This window comes from Chlamydotis macqueenii, chromosome 9, assembly GCF_036417535.1.
Source record: "Chlamydotis macqueenii isolate bChlMac1 chromosome 9, bChlMac1.mat, whole genome shotgun sequence".
NCBI classification, from domain to species: Eukaryota; Metazoa; Chordata; class Aves; order Otidiformes; family Otididae; genus Chlamydotis; species Chlamydotis macqueenii.
Genome location: NC_141564.1, coordinates 27,402,469 through 27,422,436, shown reverse-complemented (window position 1 = coordinate 27,422,436; position 19,968 = coordinate 27,402,469). Strand labels below are relative to the sequence as shown.

Here is a 19,968-nt window from a genome sequence, read left to right as displayed (position 1 = left end):
GATGAGGTTTACCCATTTGATAGCTTTATTATATTTAAGAAGACGTGATCTTTATGCAATAATGGGATGTAGATAAAAATAAAGAGCATTTAATAATAAAAAGTACTTCTGGTCGTCTGTTACGAGGGTGGGGTTTATGAAATAACGAGGCCATGCCACCACCCCCAAAATAGTTCGCTGCTGAGGACAAATGAGGCTGCAGCTGCCGCGCGGCCGCGGGCAGGTTTTTGCTGCGATTTTTGGTTTCCCTTACTGCAGTTCTCGCTTTCCCCTTCCCTGTTCGGGTCCCGCCGCGACCCGTAACGGCCAGGGCGCGCTCGCTGCCCCCGCCCGCGGGGTACACCCAGCGCGCCACGGCCCCGCGCCCGCCCCGCGCGGCTCCCGCTCCCGCGCGGCACGCGGCCGCGCTCCCAGCGCGCACGCGCTGACGGCCGCGGGCGGGGCCCGGCCGGCGTCACGTGGCCGCCGGCGCCTGCGCGGGGCGGAGCGGCGCTCGCGTGACCTTGGCGGGGCGGCGGCGGCGAGATGCGGGCGGCGGAGCTGCTGGTGCTGCTGCTGGCGCTGGCGGCGGCGCCGGGCGGCGGCTCGGCGGAGCAGGGCGGCCTGCCGGCCAAGAAGCTGCGCATGGCCTACGCCACCGGGCCGCTGCTCAAGTTCCAGATCTGGTGAGGCCGCCCGGCAAGATGGCGGCGCCGGCCGGGCCTGCGCCTCCCCTGCATCTCCCCCCAGCGCTGCGGCGGCGGGCCCCGGGCCGGCTCTGCGCGCTCCTCTCGGCGGCCCCTCGGCCGGGGTCTGCAGGCCGCGGGGGAGCGCCCGGGCGAGCGCCGAGGCGGCGTGGGCCGCCGGGGCCGGGCTGGGGCGTGGGAGGCCGCGGGGAGGCGGAAGCGGGGAGCGGCGGGGGCCGGCCCTCGCCTCCCGGGGTCGGCGGGCCGCGGGCTCCGCTGCGCGCTGGGCCGGGACCGGGCAGGGCCTGGGGAAAGGGCTGCCCAGGAATGGCGACGCGCGGTAGCGCGCTCTTCCCAGGCCCTTCTAACGCGAGAGGAGGCACTTCGCTGCCTCGGGAGTACGTTCAGGAGGAATTCGGGGTTCAGCCGGGACCGTGACGAAGGGTTTCTGTTCGTATTGTGGCGCCATTGCATCGTTCGGATGGTGTCAGCCGCTCAGGGCAAAACCCCGCCGGAGCAGGAAGGGGTGAGGCCGTTCTACCGCATGCAGCTTGTCTGCGGAGAAAAGAAGGCAGCCTGCAGCGCCCGCCACCGTGTGTCGGTGGCGCTCCGGGGCGGGCGGGGCCGCGGCCGCCGGCAGAGCCCCCTCCGCCGGGCCGGGGGAGCGGGCCTGGGCCCGTGAAGCACCGCCGAAGGCCTGCGCGGTGGAGAGTGCTTCTCTTCCTTCCGCGGTAGGATGCGGCCCGATAGTCTTTGTTTCAGTTGTTTCAGAGGCAGCCGGTAGAAACGTGAGCCAAAGTACAGCTGTGTAATATTTAACTCCTCTGGAGTTAATCTGTTCATCCTGATATGTCCCAGAAATAACTGGGACTGCTGTTACCTGTCTGTGGGCAGTCCCAGAGTGCGTTACGTTTAACCGCACTATGCAAAACTTTTTTTTTTTTTTGAACACAGAGCAAAGTGATGCTTTTGCTGACTTTCTAACTGAACTTTTTTTTTTACTGGGGAAACAAGTAATTCCTTGCTCAGCGGACTTGACCAAAACATGGTGTCTGTGCTAGTGTGTGAAAATTATTTTGTGTAAAACCAGCTGCCGGGGTTTTTGGTGTGTAACTTAGCTGCAAATCAGTTTTCTTCTTTGGCATGAGGAATTTTAGTTTTATTTTAAACTGAAGGGATTATGAACAGCGCGAGTGCTGGCGTTGCCAGTTTAGCAGCGGCTCTAAGATACATCACTCCAGTTCCAGTGACCGTCCCGTCTGTGTTTAGTGTCTCCTGAGGATACAGGCGGGTGTTTGAGGAGTACATGCGGGTTATTAGCCAGCGGTACCCAGACATCCGGATTGAAGGGGAGAACTACCTTCCGCAACCTATATATAGGTAAGTGAATGACTAGCAGGACTAATTGTCTTTTTTCCAGTATGTAGGCTTGGCATGGCGAGTGGTGAACGTGTGCATTTACACTTAAATAGTACTGAAAATGGAAACCTGAGGGGTTTTTCCGTTATGATTACATACAAGTTCGATTCTCTCCCAGTTAGCCACCTTAGTTTTCCACGTAAATGTTACCGTCTGGATATCTGTGTGGTGGGGCCTGTTGTCTTCCAATCTAAAGTAAATGATGCCGTTAACTTTTTTTCACAGTGAATTTTCCTAGCTTTTCCTCATGGTGTATCTGGACATAGGTTCACCTCTGTTGCTCAGGCTTGCACACTTGGTGACAATTCCTGTAACAGGTTAGGGCTGCAGAGGAGGAAGAGTTAGTTTTTAACATCTGCGTCAGGGGAGAGCTCACCTCATCGGAGAGCCTTCAGGCAGCCTTAACTGCAGTTGGGGGTGGGGACACCGAAAGAGATTTGGAAAAAGACAAAGTGAAAATAGCGTTATTCCTGTTATTAAACCATTGCCTACCTGCTAGAGAGGGATGCCGTAGTCACTGGTGGCTTCTGAGTCACTTATTGACCTAATTACTGTAATAATTACCATGGCAAGAATGCTACAAGACTTGAATACCTCTGTGTTAATTGCTCTCTGGCTATAGGTTTAATTCGTGGGAAAAAATGAAGGGTTTTGTGCATCTACTGGGAAAATGCTTTATGAGGAAGTCGTGCATGTCAGTTAAACATGTCTCTCTAATATGGAACAACTGCATGTGTTGTCCAGTTTAGACATGTCTGAGTTGAAAGCAAATTTCTGTTTGAGGTCTGCTTAGGAAAAAACAAATCTGTACGCGTGGCGTACGAGAACGGTATCCTTCTGAGGATGCATGTTTGTGTTAAATGGGTGTTGCTTTTTCGTTTTGTTGTTTGTTTTTTTTACAGCAAGATAAACTTACTTGGAAGGTTTTGTATTTCCTCTGAAACGCTTGGCTGTAGGCTATCGGAATTCTAACCAGGTTGGCTGTAGCTGTATCGTGGTGAAGCAGTAACTGTGAACCTTCTAAGTCACTTTCCTGTGTTGTCTTTTGATAGGCACATAGCATCCTTCCTGTCTGTCTTCAAGCTAGTGTTAATAGGCTTAATAATCGTCGGCAAGGATCCGTTTGCTTTCTTTGGCATGCAAGCTCCGAGCATCTGGCAGTGGGGCCAAGAGAATAAGGTAAACAGCATACTTTCTTCTTTTATCTTGAAAAAGCAGTTTTAGAGTGACTTCATGAGAGTGCTCTGGGAGTCCTTCACACTTCTTACTGATGTGACTTTCATACTCTGCAGCCTTAACAGAACCTTTAGGCTTCTGGAACTAAATATACTTGAGAATTTTACAGCAGCGTAATTATTCTTAATAGTAGTACTTCGTGTTTTTGACAGACCCAGGTTTGATTCTCGGCGTCTCTCCAAACTGATGGTGCTGCAGAGTGACAGCTGAGGCTAACGTTACTGACAAAGATGATAGATTTTATTTTTTTTTTTTAATTTTTTAGGGCTCAAGAGTAGGATTTCAAGCTGATAATGTTGGTGTTAAAATTACAGCTTCCCTTTTCTATTGTCTCAACTGTTTTGCAGTTATTGCTTTCACCTGACTTTTAATAGATTAGGCACGCAATTAGATGGTGGTTAGAAAAGTAAAGTTGAAATTTTGTGGGTGTTTTTGCAAAACATGCTCAGGCATGACAGACCGCCTTGTGGGTGAACGTCCCTGTGTGTCAGTACCGACGATGCTAACAGATTCATGTTGTTGTGCTCTGACTTGTAGTTACCTTATTTCTATTACAGAAAAGCAGTATCTAGCTTTATTAACCTTTATATATTTTATTGGTGCACAGATCCTGAGACTGAGCTGTGCCCTGCAGTGGCTCCCTGTCCCCAGTCAGTTTGTGCAGAAGCTGTAATTTATCCTGTGTAATTAGATGGGCCAAACACACTGCTGAGCTGGGCTGGCTGTGGCGTGCGTGTGATCTGTGGTGTAAAGCACCGTCTCCCACGCGAGTTCTTTGGTGCTGCAGTAACCCTTGTGAGTGCCCGTGTGCGTGAAAAGGGAACTACAAAGGTGCTGGCGATGGAGAGAGGGGCTGAGCTGCCGGAGATTGCATCAGTACATCCTGAGGCACCAGGACACACAGAAAATTCCAGATGATTAGCTTGAAGAAATGCTAGAGGGTTGACAATTACTGTGAAGGAATGCAGCTGGACTTGCCCTGCTGTTGGTGTCCAGGCCTCCGGTTCCTTGATCTGAAGTGGTTCTCTGCCGGTGACAGGCAGTACGTAGGAACAGCTGTGCTCCCGTGTCGTCCTGCAAGCACCGCCATAGCTGTGTGCTTCTGCACGCGCGCTGTGGAGGTGCACGCGGATTTGCGGAGGAACGGAGCAAGAGGATGTAACTTGGTTTGAATGGGGATTGTGAGCTGGGTGGTTTCAGAACTATTTTCATACCTGTCTAGGCAAGGCAGCGTGCACAGTCTGTTTAAAAAGAGGACGAAAAGAAGACGTCAATGCAACTGGAATATTACTTGATAAGTCGCAGAGGGGAACTCAAAGACACCTGTAAACGTCCAGCACTTACTTAGAGTGACTGAAATAAGCTGTGGCTCACACAGCTGAAGTGTCTGGTGTTTCTGTTCTTTTCTAGGTTTATGCTTGTATGATGGTCTTCTTCCTGAGCAACATGATTGAGAACCAGTGTATGTCAACGGGTGCATTTGAAATAACTCTGAATGGTGAGCTGAGAACTTCCTGCTCAAGGGAGCCGTGTTGTGTTGCGTGTGTACGCGCAGATTTGTGAGAGCTGTTGTGTTGGGAGAATGAGGGATGATGTTATGAAATGTGTGTCTCAAAATGTGCTGGGGTGTGGTGATTGCTGTCCGTTTTAAAACGTCACATGTTATATCACAATGATGAAAATCATAGAAGTCTTATCTGTAACTGCCATCTGCATGAACTGCTTTATATTTTACAATAGCTATCTGAAAACTTACTTAGAGGAATGCTTGGTCACTTGGAGTAACTGAATTATGGCCTTTCTTTGCGTGTGATGTGTATTAAGTAAGAATTTTTCAACTAGGGGAGCGTTCTCTCCAGTTAATTAGATGCTTTCCCTATTCTGTTTTGTAATGCGGTGTAGCCGTGGAATCCTGTTCAGTCCATTGCTGTTCCCAGATGTCTGGTACCACTGGACAGAAACACTGATTTTTCAGGTTAAGAGTCTGTGGACCTTCTGCCTTCAAATAATTGTACCATTTTAAAGATTGTGTAAGCTTGATGGAGTAGAGGATTTTTCAGGCTCTAGGGACAAGCATGCGATGTTGCTCTGTACTTCGTAATCTTAGTTAGTGCTTGTGCAGGATGCATTTCAGTGTAGCAGTTTCTAAGTCAAGTCACGTACTGCAGAATCTTCTAACGACTGACTGTACTGCATCCAAGTGATGCACTTCTAGTCCTAGATCTCGTATTAGAATTGGCAGGAGAGCCGCCTTAGGGCTGAGCAGTCGCATCTGGACTTCTCTGAGTCCCCAGTTTGTCTTTTGGGACAATGTGGTTCCGCTCTGGCTTTTGTTTGATGTGGGTGACAGCAACTGTATTTTTCAGCGTGGGTTGGGGACGTGCTTTAGCAGTGAGGGGTATTTGAGGGAGTGAGTATTTGCCAGCGTCAGAAATGAATGCTGTGTTTACCCCAAAGTATTGATGGACTGTGCTGCCTTTTCTATTTCTGGGTTGAAGAGGGGAATAATGCTTGTAGCTACTTTGAGTGGAACCTTCCAAGCCAGATCTTGGTAAGAGGAACTGTTGAGGGTCAGATGTTAGGCCTTAGATGTTCTGAGGGTCTTAGATGTTAGGCAGAGTGAGAGAAGACTAATGAGACCCACAGGTTTCAAAGATTAGTGCTAGTTTAAAATTCGGGATGCTGTTCTGCCACTCACTGATCTGTTTTAGACGTTCTGTCAATGGATGTTTTGAACCTCTAGATCCATATGACATGTTTCTAAATGGAAGCATTAGACTGCTTGTTCTTCTAGTTGGGCTGGGTTTTAGTAGAGCCAGAGGTTTGAAGCATTGTTGATCCAGGAATTTTCCTCGATGTAAAGTATTACCAGCTTGCATAGCTTCCTAGATCTTTTAAATTTTATGTTTAAACTAGCCCTGCGTGTTCTCGGATTTTGTCAGTGTAATGGTGCTTTTCTCCCCTCCCTGTGCTTTCTGGTAGATGTTCCGGTGTGGTCTAAGCTAGAGTCTGGCCACCTTCCTTCCATGCAGCAGCTTGTACAAATTCTCGATAACGAAATGAAGCTCAACGTGCACATGGAGTCAATGCCTCCTCATCGATCATAGCCCCATCTGTCAGCACTGAAACTTCTTGTAAGTCTTCTTCCCGGTGCCGGCTGTCTCTTGATTTGGGTGTGAAGGGCTGCATGTAGCCGATTGAACATTGTAGTCGTTATTTGTTCGTTTGAAAGTGTTTGGAGAACCAGCTCTGGTGACTTTAAGTAAATTGACACGTATGATTCTACAGGCTCTGTTTTGGGGGAGGTTTTGGTTTGGAGTTTGTTCTGCCTGTTTCAAAACTGGAAGCTGGCGTTCCTTTGGGCAGAAAAAGATGTGTCACTACAATGTGTGCAGAAGGCCTTTAGTGACTGCGTTGTGGGCCTTAAAACAGTCTGTCTGCAAAGGATTTCTCTGTAACTTGTAACTTAATTGACTTGTGTGAGCCCTAGGAAGGAGAACACTTTCTTGCTCCCATCTGTGCACGTACTGTTTTAGCCTTTTGCAAATGCTCCTTGACTGTTAGGAGCAGGGATTTCGCCACTTAAGTGAAGTATTGATTAGCTGTGGTGCAGTTTTTTGCACAAGAACGCTTTGGTGTGAGAGACTGGTTTCCTGGCATTGCCTTGCCAACAGACTCCCTGCTCTCGTGACAGAGCCTGTGCTGTTGTTCTGACATCCTACAGCCCCACTCACCACCTTAAACTGAGCAGTTGGTCCCAGCTGTAGTTAATGGCCTGGCTCTGTCCAAACACCCGCACACGATTCCTTTGCTGCTCTGTTTAATACGATTCAGCTTCTACAAGTTCGCAGCAGATGGAGGGGTACGTTCAGAGAAAGCTAAGCTGTATCAAAGCACTGTGGGGAGGCTGACCCCTTGTAGGAAACCACATCTGGAACCAGAGCTCGCTCTGCTGTTTCTCGCTGCTTCACAGCTCAGACTTCAAACCCCACTTTCCTGTTGAGCTCTCCCTCCACCAACGCTCCTGAAGCAGGGAGAGCAATTGGAGACCGCTGCCTCAGAGTCCTCACGCAGGGAACGTGAAAGCAGTTGGCTTTTGATTCCTGCAGGCATGTCCTGTTTGTTTAGTTGAGTCTGGTTTGTCCTAGTAATTTAGCAAAAGTCATCTTAATCACAAAATAAGTTGTTCTGTATTTTAAAAATATTATTTAGTATTAAGTTAGGGGTTTCCTGTGCTTTTCGGATGGGCTTGCTGAAGCCCAGCAGTCTACGTGTGTGGATTTGGAGGGTCTCGGGCAGTATCCTTTGTTGGAAAGTAGACTGGTGTCACTGGAAAGCTTACAAAGCATGCTAAGGCTGCTTCACGTAGGGTTTTAATGGGGTGAGTTTAGAAAAACATCAGCAAACCCCCCCATTTAGTTGTATTTCCATCTGTGTGGGAAATAGCTCTACAGGTGAGGAGGGTCTGGTAGTGAGACTTGGTGACATTTAAATTCATGCTAAGGTGGTGTCGTTCTGATGGTATCTCTGTAGGCAAACAGAGATAAAATAACAGTGCTCTCTTGCCGTGAGGTACGGCCTCCCGAGAGACAGTGCTGGTAACTCAGGTTTTATAGTCCGAAGCGTACGTGGCCTGCCGTTCTCCCTGGCTTACGGAAAGTGCCTCGGCTCTGTCGCGGCGGCGCGGGAGACGTCCCGCTCGTTTAATGCGGGAGTCATTGCCGACTGTAACGCTTGTGTCTCCGTTTGCAGGCATTAAGTGGTGATTTCCAAAGGCAGCGTGGCTCAGACCCATGAAGGCCTGCACTGAAGACAGCACGCTGTTAGTGCAGACTGGATGCTTCTCTGGCAGCCGCGTTGTGCCTCCTGAAAAAAAACTTAATGAAAGAACCTCTTTCAGTGCTGGGCTCTTTCCAGATACTGCACAGTCATGGAGTGCAATAATACTGTATAGTTTTTTTAAGATTTCATTCGACCAGTTCATAGCTCAACGATGCAGGCATTACTAATTGTAACTTATTTTATATTCATGTTTCACACAATGGCAGATTGAGTTGATACCTAATTTTTCCTCGGAAAAAAAAAAAGTTTGTTTAATCTGTTGTATTTTATATGAATTTATGTTCTTTTTGTAGTTTAAAATGAAGTTATAGGAGTGTCTGGTATTGTCCTAAACTGTTAAGTAATTGACAGCTGTCTATCAAATATCTCTAATGTGGTTAAAGCAGGTTTGTATATTTTTCAAAATATATGGCAGAGTCGAACAGTGCATTATGTACTAAATTATATAAGCAAAATTATATGCAGAGTAGTTACATCATTTTGTGACGTCAGCAAAAACTAAGATCAGCTGCTCTTCAAATTGTGTTGGCCAACTCAGGAGGTTTTTCCTTGACCGTTCTGAAGAGATGAAAAGCTGGGCCTTTCTACTGTCCTAAACAGAAACCAAGAAAGTTAATTTAAATAAAGAGTTCCCATTTATTGTGTGAAGTACCTTGTTTGACTCACGATGGATATTCTTAGAACTGCAAATGAAAAAATGCATAAAAAGACTACTTTCCAAAGTCATTAATCTTGTGTTTGTCTGGTCGAAGCCCCTCACAACCTCCGTGTTCTGGAAGGAATGCTGAGCTTTGTCGTCTTTGTGTGCCTGCCAGCATTCAGCTGCGATTAGAGCTGAGGTGCTGGGGGAAGCTCACTGGGTTAAAGCCAGGTCTCGGATGCGGTTCTCTTGCAGGGGCTGGGAATTTCCTCAGGCTGGCTTCCCAGGTTGGTGCGAGCTGTAGGCTGCGGTGCCTCTTCTCCACTCCATCTCCAGACCGCGGCGTGCTCTGGGCTGGATGGCCAAGCTGCTGCCGTTCCGGCGCCTGCGTGGGGAGGCTTGGTCCCGGCAGCGCCTGCCTCCCGCTCTGTTTGCTGTCCCTGCTCCGTTGTTGTACGGGGTTTCACACCTCTTGTGAAACCTGCTGACGTACTTCCTGGATCCTTATCAAACACCGTCTCTGGACGGGGAGGGAGATTTTCTCTGTCGGGGCAGTAACCCGGTGAGAAGGGAATCTGCAGAGCTGGGGTGAAGGCAGCTGTCACAGTTTGTATGTGAAGGGCTGCCCTCCCAAAGGCTTTAGGGACTGATGTACGAAATGTTTCAGGTACCCAAAGCTCTGTCCACTCAGCTGAGGAAAAAGTCGATGCCAGTTGTTAGAAAGGTGTTGCTCATCACAACGGTTAGTTGTGTGCTTCAGGCAAATTGGACAGAAAACAAATGCACGGAACTGTTGCTAGGCTAAGGTGAGCTGTTCCCGTTCTCACCCTGGTGATGTTTGCCCACGATCTGCCTGCTGCCCACAGTGCTCCTTCCCTTCATCTGAGCAAGATGGTGTATCGGTGCGTTGGAGTTGGGTATGCGAGAACCTTTGCTGGTGTCCCTCAAATGCGCCAGAAGCTTTTTCCATGGGGGGCCTGGGCTGGGCGCCGTTTTGGTCATGTCTGTAATTGCTCTGGGTTGTGGGGTGCGCAGAGCAGGCTTGTTTTTATGGGCTGGACCAACCCCCATGGTCACCATTTGTAGAGCACTTCCAAAGGAAAAATGGAATACTGAAATGGAAATAACCTTGAGGGTCATTAACGGCAGCGATACCTGCCAGCCTTCCTATAAACCAGTTGCCAAACACCAGCTGGTGACTTGGTCTTTGTGGTGCTTTAACCAGGAGAACTTGTTCTAGTCTGAAATAGGCGCTTCCTAAGGTCAAGCTTAAGCCCAGCTGGGCAGTTTTGGCTCACAAGTTTTCCTGGGCATCCCTTTCACCCCTCCTTGCCAGGGAAGAAGGTCAGCCTCCTGTACGCAGTGCTGCGCTCCCTCCTGAGCTGCCTCATCCCCCCCAGCCACCCTGCTGGTGATCCTGGCCAGCTGGTGAGGACACAGCTACATCTGCGTCCTCAGCCGGGCCACCGCTGACCTGCTGGTAGGCGTGATGTACGTCGCTGAGGCGCTGGACGACATCCTTGGCGGGGATTTCCACTGCAGCAAGTTTGCCTCCTGCGCACTGTCACGAGCACGGCACCTTGCGTCGCTTCCATCCTGACCCTACTTGGCAGGGAGCGTCTCTGGCTCATTCTGCTTCACACCACACACATGCTGGTCAGATCTGAGCATTTACTATCGCCCTGATCAAGCTGCGTAGCTCATCGCTTATATCAGAAGTTGTGCAGAGCTGTAAGATCTTTAAAGTCTGTGTGATGAGGTATGCTGGAGGCTTAATTTTGTCCCGTTGCTCGTTAGAAGGAAAGCTTAAGCATCCATGCAGTCTGTCGAAGAGCCACAGAATCCTCACCCTGAAGGCAAGCAGCAGGAGCTCGTCTTCGCTCAGCCGGGCAGGGGGAGGCAGTTGTCTGACGTTGCTGACCTGCGGAGCGGAGGCGAACGGCGTCAGCAGAGCCACAGCAGCGTGGGATGGGGCTTTGGGCTCTCCCCAGCAGACAAAGCTGCCCCCGTGGCAGGAGCCCACGGAGGGAGGGAGCTGCCTCACACCCTGCCCACACGGATCACGGCTCTTCTCCCCATGGCAGAGCCAGGGAGACCCTCAGGGAAGCAGCCAGGGACACCGGGAACCTGCCCGGGAGAGCTTCCTGCGCTCTGCAGCCCCTTGCTGAGAGCCAGGGCTGCTGGGGCTGGTGAGCCCCCCGTCTGCACGAGACCGAGCAGGGGTGCACCTCCACCGTTTGCTGCTTTGGGGGACAGGACCATGGGGCTTCCCCACGGACGGGAGCTTTTCGGGGAGCGGCTTTGCACAGAGCTGCCTGTGTGCTTGGGAAATACCTGCACTTCGACTCCCACGCTGAATTTTGCTTGTTGCCCCATGGCGAGGAAGGAGACGGTGATCTTGTCCTGGCCCAGGATCCTGACCCCCACGTGCCGGTTCAGGGAGATGAAGATGGGGCTCAGTGGGACCTGGGGCCCTGATGACATGACACCGTTGGGCCACGTCCACCTTCTCACCCTGCTGCCTGCTCGGTCCAAATACTGCCCTCCCTGAACAGTCGTGTTTATCCTAAAAGAGAGGAAAAGCAAAGCTCTGAACCCTGCAGCTCCCACGGCCCTCGTTCCCCAGAGGGAGGGGACTGAGGCACGGCTAGTTTGGGGTCTAACCTCCGCCCCTCAGGACGCAGCTGGGGTGGCCTTACTCCTCTGGGAGGCACCCGATGTAGGGCCCGTGAGCTGCTGTATTTGTCTTCTAATTTTTGAATGTTATTAACAATACCCTCAGTGGCCTTTGAAATCTGAAATGCGCAGTGGCGAGCAAAACTGCTCTGACCAACATGAACATACCACACAGCTCCGCTGGGATAATAGCACGTACTTCTGCCGTTGGACTTAAATACTGCTTGTATTTTGGCGTTCTTCCGCTTGTCTTCCTGTACGATGCAAGTAAGCCGGTTTTTCTCTCGTATGACAATGATTGCCAGATTTCCAGATGGGTAGCTGTTGTCAGATAAGGTGTTCATAGCCCCTTGCCTTGTCTGGTTGGTCTGTGGTTACACACTGGCTAATTCAGAGCGCGACTCTGGAGTATAAAAATTGACATATTACCCAGATCACCACGTTAAACGCGGAGGGGTGGTGTGCTGCCAGTGTTACCTGAGACGCTGCCACGCTCTCCTACATTGAAGTATTCTGCATACGCTGACAAAACAGCGGTTAGAGACACGGAATAGATTGTTCTTGTTTTCTAACCAATAACCCAGGCAGAACTGCTTAGCAAGTTTGTTTTAAAGACACATTCTTGGACAATCCTTACGACGGAAAGTATGAGCCTAGCAAAGTGAAACGATCAAAGCACTCAGCTTGACAGCAGAGAAAACAGGGGCAGGTATTGTCCCAGAGAAAAATCCTAACAACCAAGGGGGGAAAGGCCCTTGCCCCAGAAACCTGAGCTGAACGTATCCAGAGAGCAGGTATTTTGTGTCTCACTGGGGTTTCCCTCCGGCTGGACTTGCCGCTGTGAGTGCCTGCGTTTATGGCACTTTGCCATCTGCCACCGCCGTGCCCGGCAGCGTCCCCCGGACAAAGGCAGCCTGGAGGGCAGAGCAGAGAAAGAGTCTCAAGCCTGGTTGCTGTGGTGGCAGAGCTCAGGTGCACTTTCGTACACCCCCGGGTCAGAAAGGTCAGCCACAGTAAGGAAAAGTAATGTGGGTGACTTAAAATGTTACAGCTTAATTAATGGCAAAGGCAGCCTGAAAGCTACGGGGTCCTTTGAAACTGCCACCTTTGTCTTTCTCCAGCCAGTACTCTGAGTTACGCTGGCAATCTCAGTTTGTCCGTGCAGCTCTTACGTACTCCTGCCCGCAGGACAGACATCAGCCCCGTGCCAGCGGGAAACGTTGTACCGGTTTTTCCAAGGGGAAGGACGGGGCCGAGCGCTGCGGGAGCCTGCTCGGCCAGCAGTGCCCTTCCACGAGTGGCCAGAGCTCGGGCGTGGGTCTGAGCACGGGGCTAGCACGTTGCTTCAGCTGGGTACTAAAGACACACATCCTCCATCGAAGCCATGGGCTGATCTGAAAAACTTCAGACCAAGAGCTATACGTAAGCGGTTTCACTGCTGCTTTTTTTTTTCAGACTGTGAAAGCAAGTGTGAGTGGCAGACCAGGTTATTTGGTGATAAAGCAGACAAGGACAATTAAAATTACAGTTACAACCCTGCAGGCAAATGAACGCCGTAAAGGATACAATAACTGCGCTGTTCCGTCTGGAAGCATGGTAAGGAATTTCCCCCCGTGTTTGTAGTACTTTTCCAGCAATTCATTCTTCACTACCTAAGATTGGAAGAGAAACGATAAAATGGATGAGAGCAGTCCTGCACCACCTGCCTTTCAAAGGCAGGCAGGTGGCGGGCTCTGGAGCGCGGAGCCGGCCGAGGCGCAGGCCGTCGCAGTCAGGCAGCAGGTACTTGCCCTTCCACCCACGAGGGTAAAATCGCAGCAGGTGATGGTGTAGGAGACGGGCTCCTCCTCAGGCTCTGCTGCTTGCTCACTAGGCTCCAGCGTCCGGCTCTTTGGCGACGGGGGCTCCCGGGAAAGCAGGTAGGAAATCCTGCCAGCTTGATTTGAACATAGAGAGCAAAGGGAGGGTTTGTGTGTGTCGGGTAGGGCTGGCAGCGCCGACACCCGGGCTGCCTGGCACCTCTGTGGGGAGGCTGTAACTTGGGGCAGTGGGGATTTCTGTGAAATGCTCCATTGTGGGAGTCTGTCTCGGGGTATTTTCTGTCTGACAAGGACAGTCCAAAGTGTTCAGCTAATTCAGAGAACAGGGCTGTGAACAAAAGATGCAGTTTTTTCAGTGATGTATATATACACATTTATGTGAGTAAAGAGTGACTTTGGAAAGCATTCATGGCTCCGTGCTCTTGAGGACTGAGGATCTGAAATCCTTGGTGCCACAAAAGCCTCGGTTCCCTGCCATCCTCCGTGATAATATGCCCATTTTGTAAATCTAGCTCTTCTGTTCTTAGTCAGAATGCCTTTGATTTTATAGCTAGATCCAAAGGGCTGCTCGGTCACCCACAGCCTGGGCTAGGAATTAGTGGAGTATTCACCTGATTAGGCAAAATGTTGATCACCCCAGTTCTGGCAGTTCCTACCTTCCAAGGGCTTGGCTGTGCCAGCTTGTTATTCGCGAAGGTCAATTTCTGTGCATCTCAGCTGAAACGTTCTGATATAAATACTGAAAGTCACAGCAAGGAGATCCTCTCTGTGCAATGGGAATGTAACTGCTTTTGCTTTTTCATGTGAGGGATAATTTAGTATGGCAATATCTAATTTAACGGGACTGCACACCTGACAAGGAACTAAGCTGTCGCTCTATAAATCCTCCTGTTCAATTAGCGAGCATTAGAGACAAGCAATTGCATTGAATACGTTGTTGTAATAAATAGACAAATAAGGACATAAGGAAATGCAAACTCACGTTCAGCTGCACTCGTCGGCTCTGCTGCCAGGTAAGCTAACTGTCTGGCCATTTGTCTCGCCTGCTGCCTGGAAAATGAAAGCGTTCCCGGTAGACGTTTCATAGATCCTCTTTTGAAAGCTAGAAGTACTGGATTTCCTTGCTGTAGGAACCCAAGTTTCTGAACCTGTTTTTCTCTCCACTTGGATAATTGTAAATAACAGTTAGAGGCAACGGAATATCACCAAAATAATATCTCAGCAAAAAGGAATTGCTCCCATACAGAGATTTCGGTGAACAGACTCTGCGGTTGCAATGGCATCAGCTCTACTGACAGCAGAGCTAAACACTGTAATGGATTTTGTACCAAGACTTTATGTAACAGAGAAGGAGAGCTGCTCACAAGATCAAGCAAACAGCTAATCTCCAAGAATATTTTCAGTGTTCTTATCCAGCTTCCTGTAAATGTGACAGTGTCTGAACTGCACAGGATCTGCAAGGAAGCTAATGGTTTCCTTCCAGGTATGCTGATTTACTTTTCTTTAAGCCTATGCCCCAGGCTCCGGTATTTGTGCAAGCTTTGGGCCTCCTGCTAAACAGTCCAGCAGAAGTCAGTCTTGCAGAGTTCTTGGGACTTCTGGAAACTGCAAACCAAATGCATGTCACAGCTTACGCAGCAAATAGAGAAATACAAATTCAAGCTTTGTTTCAGCACCTGAGGTAAAAGTTAGACCCAAATATTATCCCTCCCACAGCTGCAAGCATGTTTTTGGCTCTACCTGTCGCTAGATACCGTGTCTGTCAGCAGTAGAATTAATGCTTTACTCAGCACATATCTCACCGCCTCGCTACTACAGCCTCTACGAGAAAAGCCAAGAGAATCCAGACAGAATGTGAACTTGTGTTACCTAAAGGAATGTTTTTTTCTTCTTTCATTCCCTCTTGCTGCAGTTTCATTTTCCTAACACTTCTTTTCCCTCCAGAGTCACCTGCTGTTCCTTATACAAGCCCGATCCCTGGTCCTCCCTATAGCTGTTTCACGGTACCTGTGGTACTCGCTCTCCTCTGACAGCAGCCTCTCGGCTTCGGTGCCGTGGGATTCGTGAGGGCCAACAGCGGTGGGAATCCAGGCATCCTCGTGGTTCTTCCTCTCATTTACGATGAACTCGTAGAGGTCTCGATAATGCTCACAGCAGAATTTCTGAAAGGCAGAAGAGCAATGCCATGAGAGCGGGCCTTTCCACAGCAAACCTCTGCCAGTCTTTCCCACCAGCTTACTGATTCATAATCCTCTGACGGGGGGCAGATGCCTTCGAAGGAAGGGAACGGCTTCAGCAGGCTGCCACAGTACTCGCACCTCGGAGCAGAGTCCTCCTCTGTCTGAAGTGGAGGTCGGGGAGAGAACGGGGGAGGACAGAAACACGGTATCAGCACACAGATCCTCATTTTGTCTTGGGGAAACAGGGCTCTGCTCAAAGCGTGTAAGAGCAGTTAAAACACATCTGGGTCTGGGATATCTCGGAACGATTTAACTGAAAACATTAGGTTCAGGGAACCACAGGAAAGAAAAGCCGATCTGTGGTAAATAAATGAAAAAAAACCCCTCAAAGAAATGGAATTACTAGTATTTATGAGACTCATTCCTTCCAAGGGAAGGCTTCAGAGCATGCAGGATGCTGTAGTTGAGTACTCTGATGCAGTAACCCTTTCAAATACATTGCTCAGGGCTTTGCAGAGAAAAAGCTCCCGGATTGTTGGACTGTTGATCACAGGAAAATCTGTGGGGAATTTCACGAGGAACCACCAGCAGGTTTGTATTCAAAAGAGCCGATCATATTCGACCAGATGCAAATCAGGGCTGCTGCAGGATGTATTTTGAGGATGGGTACTAGATATTCTGATGGAACCATCTATTTTGTGAAAACACACTTTGAAACTGAGTTATAGAAGATGCAGCTGGCAGGAGCACGCTGCTGAATTTTGTGTCCAGCGCCTCCCCTACCAAGGGCAGCACGCCCAGCTCCGCACTCCCCGGAGAGACAGCGGCCGTCCAGCAGCAGCAAGGGGTGCAGGGTGCTTGCTCCGGGCTGCTCAGCTGCCGTGCTTCACTTACGCTTCATTTACTGTACTACGTGTTGAGCACTTTCATTCAAATCCTTCTCTGATTGTCACACTTGAATACTTTGAAATACTTGGCTTCTCTGGAGCATAGTTCCTGGAAATTCCCTTGCTCCCCACCTCATGGCTAGGATTAATTCTCTTTGATGACTTTACTCTGCTAGGGGCTACGGGGAACTCTATGCCCTGCTTGTATTCTTTGACTGTATAGCTAGTATTTCTATAAATTTTGTATCTCTGTTCTAGCCAAAGGGGAAAATCTTCTACTAGGAAATTCTCACCATAGGATGCAGTGGTGGGGAGAGGAGTTGCACAGCCTCTTGCTGTCTAGGTATGCACAACAAACATCGTTTCAACAGCCTCACAAAAGAAAAACCCTTTCTTGAAGGAACTCCTGTACTGGCTTGGCAAAGGGCATTATTTTTATTTTTCCTACATGGGAATAGTAGGAATGAAGATAAATGAAAAAGCCACATAGTAGGGAACAGCCGCCACTGACTCACCTCAACCGGCATGTTCTCTCGTGACGATTCGGGTCTGTAGGCCAGAAGAGTAGGCAGGCCAACGGAGGGGAGCGTGCGCAGTGATTTCTTGAAGAGCTCCACAAACTCTTCTTTGAACTCAAAGCAGAAAATGCCAAAAGCAATGTGGAGTCATATCTTTGTTCAGGGGTAAAGCCATGAAGCATAAAATGTATATGTGCAACCTGGGTGGGTCCTTACCTCCATGTCACACAAAACGTCTAAGCTGCTGGGCTCTTCTGACAGGGCTGCAAGTGAGAACGATAACGAGAATTACTGAACAGCAGTGCTGTGTTCTCAGAAAGCTTATCTTCCAGACACATTCGGTTTGCTCCTTTTTCAGCATGCCAGCCTTTTCTCGCCAGCCACATGGGTTGCCTGAGATCTTCTCGCCAGACTTGGTCCTACGCTCTCAGAAGGGCGGCTCTGGATCTGCGTGTAACCCTTCGCAGGTGCCGAGGGACTGGAACTGGGCACTGACACTGGATCAGGGCTTTACGAAATCATCCCACTGAGGCACGGAGATGGCTTACTGCTTAGGGTCAATGACTCGAAGCACTAATCTAATACCGCATTATCCTCTAGAGCATTTCCAGCCTCTCTTACGCTAAGAAGAAAGAGCTGTAGAGACAATTGAAATTTTTCCTCATTTCCAAGTGCAGTCCATGCTATGTGAGTGCAGTGAAGGGGGTTTTTCGGCCTTTGGGATGATGGGAAATGTCTCAGATGGCTGGGTGTCTGTCCCTGTCCTCAGCAGTCCCAGGTTCCCTCTTGGCGGGCAGTGCTACCGACATCCAGCCGCCTCAGTTGCACAACTGTTTGAGTATCGACATGGCCAGCACGCCGGCTGCCATGGCCCTCCCTTCGGGCAAGCGAAACACATTCCTAGTTCTTTTAATCCTGAATTTCAGTTCCCCCTGTTGCCACACAATTTGTCCCGCCCTTCTAAGTAAGCTTGTTCTGCTTTCCAGAAAGTACTCGGCCAAATGAAACTCTGGGCAGGCTGTTACACCCAAAGGCCTTCCTGAGTCTTGCTCTTTGGCAAGTATGAAAAAATCAGAACCTGTATTTAGAAAGGATGAGGTAAAAATCACGACAGCCCCAGGTCAACACCCAGCTCCCAGGCCTGCAGTGGGAACTGCAGTTTGGGAATGTATCTGGAAGTGAATGCACCAGCACAGGAGGAAAAGTAGAAAGCGATGCTATGGGAGTCGCTTATACTTTTGGAAGGCTGAATGACATGGCTGCTGCTTTGCTTGAACTTTGTTATTTTAAATTGTCCACAGTTCAGACATGTATAGTTGGCACCCTCTGCAATCAAGCTGTGTCACAGAGAGTCACTGATCACAAACACCCCCTGAGAGGTGCCTTCAGGGAGCGCAGTGTGCACCAGTGGAGCTGTGCAGCGGGGCATGGCCCTGGGTGCGCTGCCGCGCCCAAGGACGCAGGGAAGCCTGGTACACGGGGCGCAGTGCTCGCAGCAGGTGGACACGCCACTTCCTACTCTGCCCTCTCTAGCGGGTTTGCACCTTCTGTATCACCGCTGCTGCATCCAAGCCCGGGTGGATGATTTACTGCTGGCACAAGTGTGGTTGTTCTGTACTTCGGTCGTTACAGCGACAGTCATCCCAAGGACTCGTGAAGCTCCACCTAAAGTACAACCGCTACAGTGTTTTTCTCCTGCAGACACACTCCCAGTGCATTTCCAACCAGATGTCCTCCAAAGGCTAGAAGAGAGCACTGTTAATCTGCTAGGGGCTGGGCATGCCCCCTTTCTATGGGGATTGATCTGCACACAGCTTTTCCCCCTACGTTCATTTGGTGTGCTGTGTTTTGTGGCCCAGATCACTCCTCCTGCTCTCAGCAGCCCATGAGCTGCAGCAGACATTCTTCTACAGTGGAGAGCTGCCCGGCATTGAAAACTGAAGTACAAAGGCTGCTCGATGTGGTGTCCAACAGGGATGGGATCAGGCAGCGCCTGCCACTAATACGCTGTGGTACAGTGCCGCACGTCAGTGGTTACTCAGTTGCTGGGATGACTCAGCTGCGCAGGGGGAGAAAAAAGGTTGATATATTCCCAGGTCTCCTTGGAGGTGTTGCCAGTGCCTCTCACATAAGTACAATGCGCTGTTTCTGCCATCCGCTGCGTGCTCCTACGCCTGCCGCTGGCAGAGCCTTCCACACGCCTAACGGGGACCCAGAGTTCGTTCAGAAGCAGCTCTGCAGAGAGGGTAGCGAGGGGTCCGCTGAGGGGGACACCAGGGGCTGCCGCCACTTTGCAGAAGCATCTCTGGGAAATTGCAAAGTCATGTGGCTTCTACGAAAAACACCGGGGTACGAGGCAGCCCGAGTGAAAGGCAATACAAGTGAACAACCTCTTTCTTGAACAAAGCTGTTTCTTACTTAGATCTCTGTAGGCGCGTTCACGAAGCCAGCCAGCTTCTGTCGGTGTCGACGCTGACATTCCCGGCGTGGCGGTGGGCGCGGGGCTGCCCGGCGTTTCCGTGTCCCTTGATGTGAGACACAAACCCACCCGTTAGTCATAAGCGGTGACCAGCGCAGCTGGAGGCCTCTCCAGATGTGTTCAACTGCACCCCGAACGCTTCGGGCAGAGTGGGGGGGCGGCCGCAGGGCTGCAGCCGGTGCCTGCCCCCCGGTCCCACGGCCCCGTCCCAGCGGGTGGCACAGCCCCTCGCTCGCTTCCACCGCCCTTCTCCTTCCCGCAGCCCCGCGGGGGCCGGGGCCGCTGCCGCTCGGAGCACGGCTGGGACCCGCGGGTGGCTGCGTGCCGGCCGGGGGCTCTCCCTCACCCCGGGCCTCCCCGCTGCCGCCCTGTCCGGTCTCTCTCCGGGGAGCCGAGGGCGGCGGGGCCCGCCCCGCACAGAGGGGAGGCGCGGGGAGAAACCGCGCTGCGCTGTCCCGCCCCGCCCCGCCCCGCGCCCCCGCACGGCCCCGCTCGCGGCCCGCACCGCTCCCCGTCGGCCATGGTCCGCCCGGTCCCGGCCCCGCGCCGTCTCCATGGCGACGCGGCGGGCGCGGGGGCTGCCGGGGCGGAGGGGGCGGGGCGAGC

The 19,968-nt window shown here is 50.9% G+C and overlaps 2 protein-coding genes across 4 annotated transcripts; one reads left to right on the top strand and one right to left on the bottom strand.

Annotated features, from left to right (window-relative positions):
• The first annotated feature begins 479 nt into the window (after window positions 1–479).
• SELENOT (selenoprotein T) lies at window positions 480–13,066 on the top strand. Of its 2 annotated transcripts, none has more exons than XM_086755015.1 (6): window positions 480–665; window positions 1,935–2,045; window positions 3,137–3,263; window positions 4,731–4,818; window positions 6,303–6,454; window positions 12,934–13,066. In XM_086755015.1, the coding sequence occupies exons 1-5, from the start codon at window positions 526–528 to the stop codon at window positions 6,425–6,427; spliced, it is 591 nt and encodes a 196-aa protein (XP_086611141.1). In that variant the 5' UTR covers window positions 480–525; the 3' UTR covers window positions 6,428–6,454; window positions 12,934–13,066. The 2 variants fall into 2 exon arrangements, with proteins under 2 accessions (XP_086611141.1, XP_086611140.1); XM_086755014.1 differs by lacking the exon at window positions 12,934–13,066 and adding an exon at window positions 8,073–8,810 and having other exon boundaries at window positions 482–665.
• ERICH6 (glutamate rich 6) lies at window positions 3,271–19,402 on the bottom strand. Of its 2 annotated transcripts, XR_015259402.1 has the most exons (12): window positions 19,302–19,402; window positions 17,100–17,146; window positions 16,881–16,997; window positions 15,538–15,639; window positions 15,306–15,460; window positions 14,281–14,348; window positions 13,265–13,414; window positions 13,045–13,126; window positions 11,647–11,799; window positions 11,137–11,368; window positions 10,277–10,723; window positions 3,271–4,561 (listed from the first exon to the last, which is right to left on the bottom strand). XR_015259402.1 is itself a non-coding variant. In XM_086755011.1 (11 exons), exons 1-11 carry the CDS (start codon window positions 19,360–19,362, stop codon window positions 10,460–10,462), a joined length of 1,431 nt encoding a protein of 476 aa, XP_086611137.1. In that variant the 5' UTR covers window positions 19,363–19,402; the 3' UTR covers window positions 8,526–10,459. The 2 variants fall into 2 exon arrangements, 1 of the variants encoding a protein (XP_086611137.1); XM_086755011.1 differs by lacking the exon at window positions 3,271–4,561 and having other exon boundaries at window positions 8,526–10,723.
• Between the last annotated feature and the right edge of the window lie 566 nt (window positions 19,403–19,968).